The 17,996-nt window shown below is 42.3% G+C and overlaps 1 protein-coding gene across 1 annotated transcript; it reads right to left on the reverse strand.

Annotated features, from left to right (window-relative positions):
* Positions 1 to 6,335: 6,335 nt before the first annotated feature.
* On the reverse strand, positions 6,336 to 17,396 carry ARMH2 (armadillo like helical domain containing 2). Its single transcript, XM_012741406.3, has 2 exons — positions 13,204 to 17,396; positions 6,336 to 7,368 (listed from the first exon to the last, which is right to left on the reverse strand). The coding sequence occupies exons 1-2, from the start codon at positions 13,466 to 13,468 to the stop codon at positions 6,941 to 6,943; spliced, it is 693 nt and encodes a 230-aa protein (XP_012596860.1). The 5' UTR covers positions 13,469 to 17,396; the 3' UTR covers positions 6,336 to 6,940.
* Between the last annotated feature and the right edge of the window lie 600 nt (positions 17,397 to 17,996).

Below are 17,996 nucleotides of genomic sequence, written 5' to 3' on the forward strand. Positions count from 1 at the left end.
TGTGTATAACTTGGAATAATGAAAGTATAAGAAATCTGTTTGTAAAATTTATATGCTTTTATATTGTTTTCTTTTTAGTCCTTGCTAATTATCTTGAAAGAGACAGGGTAAAATGAACTTATCCCCATTTAGATTGAGATAGCTGAGGGTTTAAATCCCAAACCTGGTTGTACATCATGCTCACTGTAGGTACTATTGAAATTCTTACCAAATAGTTTTTGGAATGGAGCATGAGAATCTGTTTTCCAAAAGCTTCCCTAGTGATCTGCCAGCTAAAGGCTCGACTGACTGGTAGGGTCAGTCTCTTTTTGGAAGCTTAAAATGATGGGTGATGGGCCGGGCAAGGTGGCTCATGCCTGTAATCCTAGCACTCTGGGAAGCCGAGGCAGGCGGATTGCTCGAGAGCAGGAGTTAGAAACCAGCCTGAGCAAGAGCGAGACCCCGTCTCTACTATAAATAGAAAGAAATTAATTGGCCAACTAATATATATATATAAAATTAGCCGGGCATGGTAGTACGTGCCTGTAGTCCCAGCTACTCAGGAGGCTGAGGCAGGATTGCTTGAGCCCAGTAGTTTGAGGTTGCTGTGAGCTAGGCTGACGCCATGGCACTCAATCTAGCCTGGGCAACAAAGCGAGACTCTGTCTCAAAAAAAAAAAAAAATGATGGGTGATGATCCTCTAGAGAAGCAAAGTAGGGGGCAGGTGAAAGTCCAATGAAGAACCCAGGAGTAGCTGAGAGTTGTGAAAGTTTCCTGTTCGCACATTTCACATAGTGGTATAGTACAAAGTATGTAAAGAAATAAGGAAGAGTAGGGTGAGATTAGGGATTTCCCATAAATACTGTGTTTTTTTTTTTTTTTTTTTTAATTTTTTTTTTCTTTTTCCTTTGAGAAAGCCTCGAAAAATACTGTGTTTTGAAGAAAGGACAAAGTAAGGAACATCCTTTACAAAGTATGAACTCAGGAGGCTGAGACCAGCCTGGCCAGCATAGCAAGATCCTATCTCTTTAAAAAAAAAAGTTAATGTAGTAGCTAAAACTATGAAACTTGAAGGAAATATAGGAAAAATTTTTAGTGACTGAGTCTGGCAAAGAGTTCTCAAATAGTGTTTGTTTGTTTGTTTGTTTGTTTTTGAGACAGGGTCTTGCTCTGTTGCCAAGCCTGGAGTGTAATGGTGAGATCATAGTTCAGTGCAACCTTGAACTCTTGGGCTCAAGCAGTCCTCCTGCCTTGGCCTCCCAAAGTGCTGGTATGAGCCACTGTGCTTGGTCCTTTTTTTTTTCCATTATAAAACTGCAAAGTAGGCCAGGTGCCATGGCTCACGCCTATAATCCTAACCGAGGTGGGTGGATCGCTCAAGGTCAGGAGTTCCAGACCAGCCTGAGCAAGAGTGAGACCCCATCTCTACTAAAAATAGAAATTAATTGGCCAACTAAAAATACATAGAAAAAAATTAGCTGGGCATGGTGGCACATGCCTGTAGTCCCAGCTACTCGGGAGGCTAAGGCAGCAGGATCGCTTGAGCCCAGGAGTTTGAGGTTGCTGTGAGATAAGCTGATGCCACGGCACTCTAGCCGGGGCAACAGAGTGAGACTCTGTCTCAAAAAAAAACCCTGCAAAGTATAATGATAATGCAGATTATCAGTAGTTGCCTAAAGATCATGTGTGTGGTGGTGGTTTTGGGGATAAATTTTTAAAAGAAATGGGGTGGAGGTGTTTGTAAGAAGTAGAAACTGACTCTGGCTGACAAAAAATGGAATTCACTGGAAGAATGTGGTGCCTCCAAAGAAGCAGAAGCCAGAGCTGCTCTCAGGACCTACAACAGGTACTAATCAACATTATCTTGGGGTTCTCTGAGATGATTTTTCTATTTTATTACTTTACATAAAATTCAAAGTTCCCTGAAACAATCCGATTGGCATAGCCTGGCTTAGGTTACCACTCTTGGGGAAAGTTGATTTGCAGTTCTCTTAAGACTGTATACCATGGGCAAGATATTCCCCCCAAATAGTTGAAGTGTTAAGAATTATAATGAGCCAAAAAGTGGCAAACATTCACCACACTGCCTTAGGTGCCCTTGCACCTTTGCTTTGTTTAAAAATTCCCTTCCTACCTTACTACCTTCAAGATATTTCAGTTTCATTTTAGGTTTTAGCTAATTGGGTTGTTAGCTCAATCAAGAAGGATAGGAATTGGTGTATAAATATCTGAGCTTTTGGGACCTCTTAAAATAACCCTGAGGTATGTGTTGTATATTTACCAGAATGGTTCCCCATGGGATTAAAAGTTCCATGTACCTATGGTGGTAACTTCTTCAAAACACATCTTTTTGTTGGCTTCCTTCCCTTCTCTGTTGCTAGTTCCTAATATCACCTCTCAGATAACATCTTTGCATTCAAATCTTTATCTCTGATTTCTTCAGGGAAAACACAAGTGTTAGGAGAGAAGAGCTTAGAAGGGACAGCAAGGAAAATAACTTAAAACTTTGGTAAACTGCTTTAAAATTCAAGGCTTAGCATAAAAATGCCTCAGGGCCCCAATCTGAACCTTGTATTTGACCTCCTTTAACTTAAAAAGGTGCCAGGCCAAAATAGAATTTGAATAAAACATTGTGTCTAGACTGTCTTACAAGCTATTCTTCTGTAGATAAATGTTAACCAAAGTTTCTCTAAGCCTGCAGTCTCCAACCCCTGGGCCATGGACCAGTACCAGTCTGTGGCCCGTTAGGGACCAGGTCACAGAGCTCCCACCATTTCCCACTCTCCACCCGGCCTGTGGAAAAATTGTCTTCCATGAAACTTAGGAATGGGTGGTGGGCCCACAGCAGGGGAGCAGAGGGTGAGTAAGCAAAGACATTCCCCATTGCTTGCATCACTGCCTGAGCTTCACCTCCCCACCCACTCCCAGTCCGTGGAAAAATTGTCCCTGGTGCCAGAAAGGTTGGGGACCGCTGCTCTAAGCATTGTCAGAAGAGAGGCCTTCATCAATTTCTTGTTAAACATGTTAATTGAACATAACTAATTTCCCTCTCTCTAAACTCCGTTAAAATGACAGTAAACTATAAGATACATAATCCCATACTGACAAAGCTGGAGTCTACAGAAGATGAGGAAAAAGTACAAGGAACAGAATAAAGAAAGCCAACAATGTGTGTGCTTATATTGAGAAATGTTAAACATACAGAGGAAAGTTTGGGAATAAATTAGTGATAGGTATCCAGAAAATAAAGCAAAAAACAATGCAACAGAATTCCAGAGAAAATAGTTGTACGAGGAAGGAAATATAATCCCCTACTATACCATGTGACTTGGCTATGAAAAATAGTGAAATAATCTGATTGTTTTAATCAACTGTGACATAATTATGTTGAAAGAGGAAGAGGAGGACAAGTGGAGGTAGGCAAGGGGAGTGTTAGAATGCCAAGTCCTCATCTATGTTAAGCAAAAAGAATCCTAAAATTGAAAAATGTAAAGAATTAGTAATATACGTAAATTATTTAGAAATATAGGGGCAAATACCTGAAGAAACTAAAGAATTCAAATGGTTTCCTCTGGAAGTATGAATGAGGAAGGGGCTACCGAGGACTGGTAGCCTCCCCCTCACTTGAGGCTTTGCATTATTTGACTTTTTAAACTATGTGTATAACTTTGAGAGAAATAAAAATTTAATTTGAAAAGCATTTTAAGAAAGTAATCCCTGACAGTCACCCAGTCTCTAAATGGGGCTTCTGAATTCCAGCCCTTAGTCTACTCCTATCAACTGGAGTCTAGTTGAGAAACTGCATTCCACAATTCACAAAATCCATGAAGGATGGAAACCTATGGTTGCTCAACAGAACCACAGATTTTTCTGGTTCTAAGGGCTGAGAAAATCTACTCCCCATCCTCCTGAAGGGGACCCCATAAGATGATGTTATTAACATCCGTCACAACATTCCTACAATAAATACAAGTGAGGATCACGAAACTACACTAATTTCTTTCTTTTTTTTTTGAGACAGAGTCTCACTTTGTTGCTCAGGCTAGAGTGAGTGCTGTGGCATCAGCCTAGCTTACAGCAACCTCAATCTCCTGGGCTCAAGCGATCCTCCTGCCTCAGCCTCCCGAGTAGCTGGGACTACAGGCATGCGCCATCATGCCCGGCTAATTTTTTCTATATATATTAGTTGGCCAATTAATTTCTTTCTATTTTGTTAGTAGAGACGCGGGTCTCATTCTTGCTCAGGCTCGTTTCGAACTCCTGACCTTGAGCAATCTGCCCCTTTGGCCCTCCCAGAGAGCTAGGATTACAGGTGTGAGCCACCAAGCCCGGCCTACGCTAATTTCTTACAGCCCCCTCTGTGAAAGGTAGAAGCCTAACATTAAAGCACAGCTTAGTCAAAGCAAGGCTGTGAAAGATGAAAGTGCATAATCCAATCCTTGGTGGTGCAGTTAAAGCTAGAGGTAGGTGTTAATGTAGCTGAGAAACAAACAGGTACATATCCCTTAGGCTCTTTTACATCAACATTATTTTATTTATTTTTGAGACAGGATCTTGCTCTGTAGCCCAGGCTGGAGTGCAATGGCCTGATTATAGCTCACTGTAACCTTGAACTGGGCTCCAGCGACCCTCCTGCCTCAGCCTCATGAGTAGCTGGGACTACAGGTACATGCCAGTATGCCTGGCTAATTTTTTATTTTTTATAGAAATGGGGTCTTGCTATGTTGCCCAGGCTGGTCTGGAACTCCTGGCCTCCCAAAGTACTGGGGATTCTAGATGTGAGCTACAATGGTTGGCCAATGTTTTTTGTAATAAAACTTGTGATGAGGCTGGTCAATACAAACATTCAGTGCAGGTGTTCTGTTATGTATTCTCTATCAGCCAAATCAGAGTGAAATTCTTTTTATGAAAACCTAAGAACCCACCCAACTTTAGGTTATCTTTATGTGTCTGAACACATGGCATCTCCATCTCCATCCAGACCTTCCTGCCGGTGGTGTTGAGGGCTGTTCCCACTGAGTGCTAATTCCCCTGAATTTCCAGTCGGCTCTATGTGCAACAAGATCATACTCTGGTAACCAGGCAACAACCTCAGCCCAAAACATGGCAACTGCAGCCTGGGCAACATAGTAAGACCCTGTCTCAAAAATAAAATAATATTGATGTAAAAGTGCCTAAAGGGTATGTGTTACAGCCTTCCCAGGTTAACTCTCCGCTGCTCAAGAGGAAGCAAACACACTGAGACAGCGATGTTTCAGCAGAGAAAGAGTTTAATATCACAGGTGCCATGTGAGGATATGGGAGGAAGTTCTCAAATCCGTCTCCCCAAGAATTTGGCAGAAAGGGTTTTTAATGATAGTTTGGCAGGCAAAGTGCTAGGCAATTGGGTCTGCTGACTGTCTAGGTTTGGGGTGAAACCATGGGGTATACAAATTGCCTTGTGCTGAGTCATTTCCTGGGTGGGGGTTGCAAGACCAGTTGAGTCAGTTCCTTGGTCTGAACCCAGGTCTAGGTGGGTCACTCATTCTGGAATGCAGGGCCTGGAAGATATCTCAAAAACTAGCCTTAGGTTTCACAAGGGTGATGTTATCTATGCGAGCAATGAAGAAAGCTAAGAATCTTCATGTCCATCAGCTATATGATTACTGAGTAGTAAGCAATAATAGGAAAGCAAGCTTGGAATAATGGCTGGTTATATGTATTTCCCCTACCACCATTCCCACTTTTTGGCCCTTTGTTAATTTTATAAAGGGCTATTTTGTATGCTGTTTGTTTCTCCAACTATACTAACACTTAAGTTGCAACTTTCATAGATTGAATTATGTACTTTCTCATCTTTCACAGACTTGCTTTGACTGAGCTGTGCTTTTAAGTGTTAAGTCTTATACCTTTCACAGAGGGGGCTACAAAAAAGTAGTGTAGTTTTGTGATCCTTCAATATCTACAAAAATTTAAAAAAACTAGCCAGGCATGGTGGCACATGCCTGTAGCTACTTGGAAGGCTGAGGCAGAAGAATTGCTTGAGCCCAGGAGTTCAAGGTTGCAGTGAGCTATGATTGTGCCATGGCACTCCAGCCTGGGTGACAGAGTGAGACCCTGTCTCTTATAAAAATATATATATAAAATAAATTTAAAAAATATGACAACTGAAAGTCCTGTACTGAAATAGTGGCTATGGGTTGGGCTAGGATTTGGCATTTCTGGGTGCCTTAGCTTAGATTAGTCATCTAATAACTCCCCAAACACACCATTGCTTCTAAGAGTTATATATGTAATGCATCTTCTGATGAATTCCCATTTTATGAATTTAATTTTTTTTTTTTGAGACAGAGTCTCACTCTCTTGCCCAGGCTAGAGTGCCGTGGTGTCAGCCTCGCTCACAGCAACCTCAGACTCCTGGGCTCAAGCAGTCCTCCTGCCTCAGCCTCCTGAGTGGCTGGGACTACAGGCATGCACCACCATGCCCGGATAATTTTTTCTACATATTTTTAGTTGGCCAATTAATTTCTTTCTATTTATAGTAGAGACGGGTCTCGCTCTTGCTCAGGCTGGTTTCGAACTCCTGATCTTGAGCGATCCTCCTGCTTTGGTCTCCCAGGGTGCTAGTATTACAGGCGTGAGCCACCACGCCCGGCCTGAACTTAATTTTTAATGAGAATTTTTGTTTCCACTTTCAATAGATTTTTTTTTAACCACACAGAAGCAGGTAGTATTATGAGAACCTGTTTCAGCCCAACCTTGCTCACCACCCAGTGAAGGCCAATAGACTGAGATAGCAGGTGCCTCTCAGAAGTTTGGTTATTGCGGTTAACTAACTATATGAAAATTTACATAGAACTCTTCAACTACAAAAGAAAACACTGAAAATTAATATATTGATTTTTTATTATTTATTTTAGTTTTCCAGAGTAATACAATCATAGCACAGATAGTTGTATCATATAACTGGATTTGGAGAAACTAATTCTTGTGAAGACCAATTAGGAAATACAGCACCTCTGCAAAATTCTCGGGCCATCCAAACCAAACTTCATAAGCCAACTCATGCAAATAATATTTTAGACTATTGTGCTCTCTAAGCTCATTTACGATAGACAAGTTGTTGCATGTCATGACAGAGAGAGCATAACAAGTCCAAAATTTAACGAGGCGGTTCTCATTTATTTCACGTTGGTTAGTAGAGTTGGATCTTCTTTCCAAAAAACGGATGAAAGTAGGAATAAGTTGCATATGTTGGGCTTTTTTCTGGCTGACAGGGTTTAGGTAACACCAACATGCTATACTCTGGATCAGCAGGATCTTTATTCTTGGTGTGATTTCTTCATTTTGCAGCAAGTTAGCTACTTCTTTCATGTACTCAGTTGCAAATCTCGAAGTAGGTGGTCCTCCTGTAAAACAGGTATTTGCATTTCCAGAAGTATTTAGTGTATCTAGTAATACTTTGGAGTCTCATGTGTTCATAGATTCTTGTTGCCATATAGGCAACATTTTGGATACTTGACATTTTTATTTCTTTTTCCCCACCTCCTTTGCTGCTGTGAAGATGAGAAAGTACGCATTAATAAGCAGAGTGACATGAAAAGCATGGGAAGGGTTCTGCCTGCCCAAGGTTCCTCCCTGATGGACACTTAGCAAATTGCCCTCATGTCTCATTCCTGACTCTCTGCCTTCAAAACTGGAAAAAATGGAAGGATACCAGAGCATTACAGCAAAGAGCAAATCAAGGCAGAGCAGGCTGAGCCTGGGGGCTCACACCTGTAATCCTAGCACTCTGGGAGGAGAGGCGGGAGGATCATTTGAGGACAGAAGGTGGAGACTAGACAGAGCAAGAGCAAGACCCCATCTCCACAAAAAATAGAAAACTTAACTGGGCGTGTTGGCATGTGCCTGTAGTACCAGCTACTTGGGAGGCTGAGGCAGGAGGATGGCTTGAGCCCAGGAGTTTGAGGCTACAGTGAGCTATGATGATGCCAATGCACTCTAGCTGGGGTGACAGAGCAAGACTCTGTCTCCAAAAAAAGAAAAAGAAAAGAAAAAAAGCAGCCAAGGCCGGGCGCGGTGGCTCATGCCTGTAATCCTAGCACTCTGGGAGGCTGAGGCTGTAGGATTGCTTGAGCCCAGGAGTTTGAGGTTGCTGTGAGCTAGGCTGATGCCACGGCACTGTAGCCAGGGCAACAGAGTGAGACTCTGTCTCAAAAAAAAAAGCAGCCAAGCTAAGATCTGGATCTGGAGAGGTTTTCCTGAGTTGCTGTACATGGCTGTCCCATTCTCTCAACAGTCTTCTGGCCTCAAATCTTTTGCAGATTTGATTTCGAATGGGATCTCAACATTTTTTCTTGCTTTGTCTACTGACCGAGCTTGGTTCTAGACTACTTTCACTATAAATATATACTTGAGCCTTGGAGCTTCTTAGTTCAAATCTCAAGCTCCAACGAGGTATCATGTTTCCCCAAATATAAGACCTACCCATAAAATAAGCCCTGGCAGTATTTCTAAGCATTTGTGCAATATAAGCCCTACCCCGAAAATAAGACCTAGTGATGGGCGTGGCCATGCAGTGTATCTGCACAACACATGCATTTCGTCCAGGAGCAGTAAAGAAGATGAGCAGCCCTTCTCATCTGCCCCATCATGACAGCTACTCTCCCAGAGGTGACCGGAAAGGTGCGGGCAGCCCCACCAACAAGGTCAGCTCCCCCTGTCAGGTCTCAGTCATCCCGTGTGTGCTGCAAGCTGAGGCTTTGAGGGGAAAATAACACATCCCCTGAAAATAAGCCCTAGGGTGTCTTCTTGAGGAAAAATAAATATAAGACCCTGTCTTATTTTCAGTGAAACATGGTACTAACCAAGAAGACACTGATAAAGACTATTTAGATGGTGAGGAGTAGCTAACATGGCTGGTCAGATTCTTGCCACTGGTGTTTTGATCTCACTCGGATTTCTCTTACTACCACAGCCCCATAGACTGAGAATATACTATTCAACATTAAAGCTTTACTTGAAGACTGAGCAGAAGCCCTTTCCCTTGCTTCCCACTAGAACAGCTAAAGCTAAATAACATCAAACTAAAGAATTCTGATCCTTTTATAATTAGCTAGCTCTTTCCCCAGATGGTGAATACAGCTAGACAGGGAACTGAGCCTGCCTTGTGTTGAGGGTACCATCTACCCGTCCCTCATATGGGAGTATCTCCTGAGTTTCCCATCTCCTTTCTAGCTCTCCGCCAGTGGTTCCCAACCATCTTGGCACCAAGGACTCCTTTTACTGTTTTCTTTCATGAACACCCTTCTTTGAAAGATTTAGTCTATCAGACTACATCTAAGTAATTTATTTTCCCACTTAGGAAAAAAAAATCAATCTAAGTCACTTATAGCTGCCAGCCAGAACTTTTATTAGATGTTTATTGAGGACTATAAAATTGTATTACATTGTGAAAATAAGTAATTCAAATCTAAACTGTGGCCTGGCGTGGTGGCTCATGCCTATAATCCTAGCACTCTGGGAGGCAGAGGTGGGCAGATTGCTCAAGGTCAGGAGTTCGAAACCAGCCTGAGAAAGAGCGAGACCCCCGTCTCTACTATAAATAGAAAGAAATTAATTTGCCAACTAATATATATAGAAAAACATTAGCCGAGCATGGTGGCGCATGCCTGTAGTCCCAGCTACTCGGGAGGCTGAGGCAGCAGGATCGCTTGAGCCCAGGAGATTGAGGTTGCTGTGAGGTAGGCTGACGCCAGGGCACTCTAGCCTGGGCAACAGAGTGAGACTCTGTCTCAAAAAAAAAAAAAAAATCTAAGCTGTTAGAAGTTTAAAATATTTTGAACCTTAAGGTAATATGATTATGAGACCCGAGTCACATAAATAGGCAGCTGTAGTGGAGGAATCTGTAACCTTTGTTCCTCTGATTATAGATTAGCCTTCTTCCTACCTACATTGTTTTGTAAAATGTTGTAAATGGCTAAAGGGCACCTGGGAAGACCCTTTTCCTCTTCACTGTTGATCTTCATTATAGATTGACTTCCCTCCTTCCTTTCTCAAAGACTTTATGACTATCACATTATCTAAGATGGAATGTTCATGAAACTCTTTTAAACTAGAAAGGAAAGGAAAATGAGTTGTATGAAAAAGAAACTGTAACTGGTTAAATTGTTGTAATTCATAAACCAGCCTTGTATAAAAAAATGTTATAATCCTACTACATTTCTCTGTCTTTTGCCTATATAAAAGCAAGACCTTAATTTTTAGCTTTGGAGCACTGAACCTGTTAGGTAGATAGTGAGGGATTCCAAGCCTCCTAGGGACCAAAGTGAGTGCTGTTGTCCCCATCTGGTCCTGCCCACCCCTGATTCTTCATACCTGGGGGAGGGGCAAATACTCTATGAATCGGCCAATCAGAACTTGGCATGCCAACTGCAAAAGAATGCAGAGGACTCTCTAGCCCATGGGCCAACCCACATGGTTACCATAAAGTCCAGAAAGTGACCTAGAACCCACATACGTAGTTAAGGCTCAGGTCACGTGACTCCCAACTGTCTAATCAAAGTGGTTCTATGGTTACCTCTGAACCACAAGGGAGGTCTCTATCTGGACACTATAAAATAAGATGCAGGCCATAGCCAGCTCTCTCTTTGCCCTTCTTTTTGCCTGTCCTGCTGTGACAATGGGTCTGGTCATCATCCATGGCATGTGTACCATGCTCTGTAAACCTATATGTTGCTCTTGCCCTTTCATCCTATGTCTCCTCAATAAACCTCATTTTCATGCTTGCCTAACTTTGGTGTGTCTGGTCATTCTTGACCATGGGCACACCAAGAACCAATGGTCTCAAACTAAAACCTAACAAACCGATTATACTGGAATCCATATTTTCCAGATGGCCATCCCCAGCTTTGGGTTTGAATAAACTCTATACTTAATCATATATTCCAATCTTGTTATTTAAGGTTGACAACATATCCTAAAATTTATTAGGAAAATAAAGTGGAGTTTGGACTTGACAATCATTAGAGCAGTATATGTTTAAATGCTTTACTACTTTATTTTCTAGCCAAGTACACATTAATTGTTGCCTTTCACCAATGTACCTTGCCAACTGAAGAATAAAGAGGTTCGTAAATTTGGAAACGAAAACTTTATTTCTCATAAAGGATTGCAGCCTGGGTAGCCAATCTGACAGGCTGGAAAGCAATAGCTTCTAACAGAAACCAGAAACAAATACTTCCAAGGAAAGGCAAGGGAAACAGGAATTTATGCTGAGTGGGGTAGCCAAATATACATATTTTGCAAACTATAGGAGGAATCATGAATATTCATTAAAGGAGAAACTTGTACATATGGAATTGAGTTTCATGCCCTTCATAGGTCACAAGTACAAAAATGGCGGCCTTAGCATGACCTTGATAAGGAAAACCCCCATCTATTGGCACATCAGCCACCTGAGACCCCCACCTCTCACAGAAGACCCGCATCAGTATAATACTAACCTATTACCTGGCGGGCATTAGTCACCTGATATCCCACCTTTTGGACCACCCCAACTTAATACAAGTGGAAAAAATCGGGTAGACGGGTCTCAGAATTTGGTGGCGAGGCCCCTTTGATTCTCCGACTCTCCGTGTGCTGCTCGGGTTGTTCTCGGCACCACCCGCTGTAACACTCGCTGTAACAAGCTAAGGGTGGAGTTTCAGCTCTCTGATGTCAAAAGGTGAAGCAGAGGATACGAAAACCCTTCCTGCACATGCTCTGTAGGCTGGTCAGAAGCCCTCCATGGCTGATGGCCCCTTATCAGGAAGCAAGGCCAGTCATTTGTGCCCAAACCACAAAAAGGGAGGAGCAGCATTAGGTGGCTCATTGAAATCAGTGGTGCAGCAAGTCTTCAAAAGGCTAGCTCTGTTTAACTCATAGGGAAGAAATCCTAATGGTGGTTAATGAGGGTACAACGAGGCATGTCTGACCTCCAACCCCCCATCATGGCTGGGGACTCAGTTTTAAGAGTTCTCTGGGAACCCCTGGGCCAAGAGGTGGTTCATTCAGTCAGGTAAGGGGCTTAGGGGTTTATTTTTATTTCTCAACCTATTGGCTTGCCTAGTAGGTGTTTTAAGAGTATTAAGTTTTTATTGATTTTTCTAAGATATTTTCTGTGTAACACATAAAATAAAAAAGTAAAATATCAGGTCATTTTACTCTGTGAGAATCATATCACTAAGTTGGAATTATACCAACTCAGGATAGCCTCTGGTATATATATTTTTTGAGACAGAGTCTCGCTTTGTTGCCCAGGCTAGAGTGAGTGCCGTGGCATCAGCCTAGCTCACAGCAACCTCAAACTCCAGGGCTCAAGCAATCCTCCTGCCTCAGCCTCCCGAGTAGCTGGGACTACAGGCATGCGCCACCATGCCCGGCTAATTTTTTCTATATATATTAGTTGGCCAATTAATTTCTTTCTATTTATAGTAGAGACGGGGTCTCGCTCTTGCTCAGAACTGGTTTCGAACTCCTGACCTTGAGCAATCCGCCCGCCTCGGCCTCCCAGAGTGCTAGGATTATAGGCGTGAGTCACCGCCGCCCAGCCTAGCCTCTGATTTTTTAAATGTTAATGTGAAAGTTGATAAACTGTTTCTCCCTATATATTTTAATTAATATAAATGTGAAACAATTAGTACTTTATTTTATGGGCACATTCTTTTAAAACATGAGATCTTTTTTTTTTTGGAGACAGAATCTCACTCTGTTGCCCAGGCTAGAGTGAGTGCCGTGGCGTCAGCCTAGCTCACAGCAACCTCAAACTCCTGGGCTCAAGCAATCCTCCTGCCTCAGCCTCCCGAGTACCTGGAATTACAGGCACGTGCCACCATGCCCGGCTAATTTTTTCTATATATATTAGTTGGCCAATTAATTTCTTTCTATTTATGGTGGAGACAGGGGTCTCACACTTGCTCAGGCTGGTTTCGAACTCATGACCTCGAGCAATCTGCCGGCCTCGGCCTTCCAGAGAGCTAGGATTACAGGCGTGAGCCACCGCGCCCGGCCTAAAACATGAGATCTTTGAGGAGAAAATAATTAGTAATATCTTTGGTGGTACAAAGGCAAAAAAACTAATTTAATTGAAGGAAATATTATTGTAATTTTAAGACCAGAGGCAAGAAAAATTACTAAATTACAGTGTTAAAACAAGCAGAAAGACTATGAAACACCTATTTTAGCACAGCTGATTAAATCAGTACCTGTGAAGGTCAACAGTCCAATTTTCCGGGCAGCTTGGGCCCTCTGTTCAAGGGGTCGAGATTTGTCCCTCAATATACGGCCGAATACCACAATTTTTTCTTTGTGAAAAATACTGTTAACCGAAGGGACTTGTTTTTCTTCCTTTCTCCCAAAACAGCCCTTAATAATGAGACTCCAGAAATTGCAGAAGTGCTGACATAGCCTCACAAAACACATACATGTGTTAAGGCAGATTCGGACACAAAAACATGATCTATTAGCCATTGTGCTTCAGGTATGCCACTCGCAGTAACTGGAGTTAACAGTCTAGAACTCTGGACTGCATCGCTTAGCAACATTGAACAATACAATATCCAAATTAGGGGAAAGCGGTACAGGTCTAAATTCTTCAGTCTGGCATTGAAGGCCTTCTCCAATTTGAACTAAACTAAGTTTACTTCCACTTCTCTGGTGTACAAAGCCCCAACTTAAAATGGTTTCCCCTAACACACACTGAACTGATTACTGTCTTTGCACCTTTGCTTAGGCAGGGCCTACTTGGATTTTGCCCATTCTACTCTGACGATTCCAACATGAGATGAACTTCTTTCCATTGATCTTTTTTTTTTTTTTTTTGAGACAGAGTCTCACTTGTTGCCCAGGCTAGAGTGAGTGCCGTGGCATCAGCCTAGCTCACAGCAACCTTAAACTCCTGGGCTCAAGTGATCCTCCTGCCTCAGCCTCCCGAGTAGCTGGGACTACAGGCATGCGCCACCATGCCCGGCTAATTTTTTCTATATATATTAGTTGGCCAATTAATTTCTTTCTATTTATAGTAGAGACGAGGTCTCGTTCTTGCTCAGGCTGGTTTCGAACTCCTGACCTTGAGCAATCCGCCCGTCTCAGCCTCCCAGAGAGCTAGGATTACAGGCGTGAGCCACCACGCCCGGCTCTTTCCATTGATCTTTCATGGTATTATGCCTACTCTGTTTATTTGTTGCCTAATCAGAGTTCTCTACATCATAGATTTACCCTATTTTGCTGAGAAAATAGATGCAATCAAAAGAAGACTTCTGGAACTCTCACAAATGCAGCCACCCACCTACCTGTGTCTATACCTGTATGCTTTTTCCTCCTGCTCCTATAGATACCCTGTGCATCTGTGCAGGTTTTCCTGGGTGACAGGGATCCCCCAGAGGAGGGAATAACACTAGCTGTAACACTTGCCGCAACAGTTTCAATGGACTCCCTCACCCTACTCAAAGCTATTGCTCTACAATTCTTCTCTTAGTAATTTTTTCATCTCAACCAAATCCTTTTTTTTTTTTTTTTTGGTCTTTTTGGAAACACAATCTTCTTGCACTGTTTCCCAGGCTTTTTTGTGTTTTTTTTTGTTTTGTTTTTTGTTTTTTGTTTTTTTTGAGACAGAGTCTCACTTTGTTGCCCAGGCTAGAGTGAGTGCCGTGGCATTAGCCTGGCTCACAGCAACCTCAATCTCCGGGGCTCAGTGATCCTACTGCCTCAGCCTCCCGAGTAGCTGGGACTACAGGCATGCGCCACCATGCCCGGCTAATTTTTTGTATATATATTTTTAGTTGGTCAATTAATTTATTTCTATTTTTGGTAGAGACGGGGTCTCACTCAGGCTGGTTTTGAACTCCTGACCTTGAGCAATCCGCGCCTCGGCCTCCCAAAGTGCTAGGATTACAGGCGTGAGCCACCGCGCCCGGCCTGTTTCCCAGGCTTGACTGCAGTGGCATCATCATAGCTCACTGTAACCTCAAACTCCTAGGCTCAAGTGATCCTCCCACCTCAGCCTCCTGAGTAGCTGAGGCTACGGGTGTATGCCACCATGCTGCGCTAATATTTTTAAAAATATTTTTAAAATTTTAAATATTTTTTAAAAATTTTTTTGTAGAGACAGGGTCTTGCTATGTGGCTCAGTAATCCTCCTGGGCTCAAGTGATCCTCCCACCTCAACCTCCCAAAGTGCTGGGATTTCAGGAGTGAGCCACTACTCCCGACCTTATTTCTCTGCTTCCCTTTATACTGCAGTTGTTTAAGGAGTTGCCATCTGGAATCTTTTTTCATTCTGTCTTGGATGAACTCCAGATAAGATTTTTCACCCTATAACTCCACTGAAATTGCCCGTGAGGGTCTCCGATGACCTTGATTCTTCTGAATCCAATACTCAGTCTTTGGCATTTGAAACTCCTTGAAATGCTTTTTTCACCTAGCTTCCGAGATATCATACTCTCGATTTTTCTCCTACTGGCCACTCTTCGTTTTCCTTTGCTAGTTTCCCCGCTTTTTCATGACCTCTAAATATTGAAGTGTCCCAAGACTCAGTCCTTGCATCTGTTCTTTTTTTCCTTAGTTCTACTTCATAGAGGAGGTAAACTAGTCTCATGGCCTTAAATACCATCCACATGCTAAGGACTCCCTATTTTATATGTCCATATATTTTAACTGGACTTTTCGCTTGAACTCCAGACTCATCAATCACCAGCTTGATATCAATATTTGGATGTCTAAGAGGCTTCTCAAATTTAACCAGTCCAAATCAGTTTCTGGTCTTCCTCCCTAAACCTGCTGCTTCTCAGTTTCTCTGTCTTGGAAGTTGTTGTCATCCTTCTAGTCGTTCAGGTAAAAAATTTTGGATTCATCCTTGGCTACTATCCGTCTCACATTCCATTTCCAACTTATCAACAAACCTATTGGTGCCACTTCCAAACATACCCATCTGGGTGCCATGCCTACAATCCAACCACTTTGGGAGGCTAAGGTGGGAGGATTGCTTGAGCCCAGGAGTTCAAGTTTGTGGTGAGCTATGATTGCACACTGCATTCCAGTGCAGGAGGCTATGTTACCCAGGCTGGGTAACAGAGCAAGACCCTGTTTCTAAAAAAAAAAAGAAAGAGCCTGAGGTATGACAACTAAATTAAAAATGTAATCCCTGGTTGATATACACATGTGTGTGTGTGTGTGTGTGTGTGCACTATAAAGGGTAATACTAGAACAATTGGGGAAACATAGACCTTCCTTGTCCTATAGAGTAGCCATTAGCCACATGTGGCTGGGTATCTGAAATGCAGCTAGGCTGAATTGAGATATGCTGTAAGTATAAAATGCACACTGGATTTCAGAGACTTAGTAAGAAGAAAAGAGTGTAAAATATCTCATTAATAATTTTTATATTGATTACATTTTGAAATACTTTAGGTGTATTAGGTCAAACATTTTTTTTGAATGAAACTTTAAAATTTATTAATGTATCTACATAATTTATAATCTTTAAGCAATGGTCTCATAAATACAGACTACAACTTTACATATGCTAAGCAACAGATACTTGTTTTTCCCCACTAAAATATTTGGGTTAAATAATTAACAGCATTTACATACTTTCTTTACTTTTTCTTTTTTTTAAACTCTCACTAGTCAGTTTGGAACATATGCAATTCAATTTATTCCAGGCAGCTTCTCTACCATCACCATCTTGATCATGAGGGCTTATTTACAAAGGTGTCAATAATGTGTCTGGTGACACATACACGACAGGGTCAGAAGCAAACCCAGAGTGAGCTAGGCACCTACTGTTATCATTGTTAATTTACTGTACGCATCCTAGGCTAATATAATTCTATGAAAAGTGCTTTAGAGATGGCAGAGATGAAATTGTTTCCACCAGTCCTATAAATAACCCATTTTAGCTTCAAATAATTGCCATCTCTCCACTTATGATATCCTATCACATTTTAAATGATACAACAGTGATACGTTGTATCACAAATGATACAACCCCCTCGAACCTTGGTAACAGAAACCAAGGAAATTGCAATTTCCACAAGGTCTTTTTTTTCCCTCGACAACCACGAAAGTGCTAATCTTCCCTTTACAAATGTTACATAAAATCTTGATTACAAAACTACTCAACAACTTAATCCTACCATCCATACAATTATACATATCTTTTTGGCAAGGGCAAAAGCCAACGATGTAGTCCTTTGTACACCAGAAAATTCTTTACATAACAGAAGTCCACAGACTGAAATACTGCTGCAGTCTTCAAAGAGAGACCAGAACTGGTGAATTCTGTGAATCCTTTTTGCATGAAGTCGACTCAAGACCAGCTATGTGAAAACTGTGGCAGGGCCCCCAGCCCTCCGGTTAACTTTCAGGACCACCCACTTCATGACTGAGAGCTCAGTCAACAGCAGCTTCGCTTTGGCTCTGAAGGCCGTCTTCGGAGTTTGAAGCCCTTACCGCCAGATGGCGGGTTGGCGTCGGTGGATGGAATTCTTCCTCTCATTTCTATAAAGAGTTCATTTATGTTTATCACGTTTTTTGTGCTGGTCTCTACAAAAATTGCATGAATGGAGTTGGCGCTGTCCTTAGCATCTCTCTCCATGACTTTTCTTACGTCGATAAGGTCACACTTATTTCCAGCAATAGCAACTACAATAGTAGGTGGGCCATGCTGTTGAAGCTCTTTTACCCAATTCTTTTTTTTTTTTTTTTTTTTTTTGAGGCAGAGTCTTGCTCTGTTGCCCAGGCTAGAGTGAGTGCCATGGCATCGGCCTAGCTCACAGCAACCTCAAACTCCTGGGCTCAAGCAATCCTCCTGCCTCAGCCTCCCGAGTAGCTGGGACTACAGGCATGCGCCACCATGCCCGTCTGACTTTTTCTATATATATTAGTTGGTCAATTAATTTCTATTTATGGTAGAGACGGGGTCTCGCTCTTGCTCTTGCTCAGGCTGGTCTCGAACTCCTGACCTCGAGCAATCCGCCTGCCTGGGCCTCCCAGAGTG

This window comes from Microcebus murinus, chromosome 15, assembly GCF_040939455.1.
Source record: "Microcebus murinus isolate Inina chromosome 15, M.murinus_Inina_mat1.0, whole genome shotgun sequence".
In the NCBI taxonomy this organism is placed as follows: Eukaryota; Metazoa; Chordata; class Mammalia; order Primates; family Cheirogaleidae; genus Microcebus; species Microcebus murinus.

Excerpts from the sequence above, each read along its gene's own strand:
- ARMH2 (XM_012741406.3), bottom strand. The coding sequence starts at position 13,468 with ATGGCTAATAGATCATGTTTTTGTGTCCGAATCTGCCTTAACACATGT. Across the intron at positions 7,369-13,203 it reads TGGACTGTTGACCTTCACAG|GAGGACCACCTACTTCGAGA; the intron begins GTACTGATTTAA and ends CCTGTTTTACAG.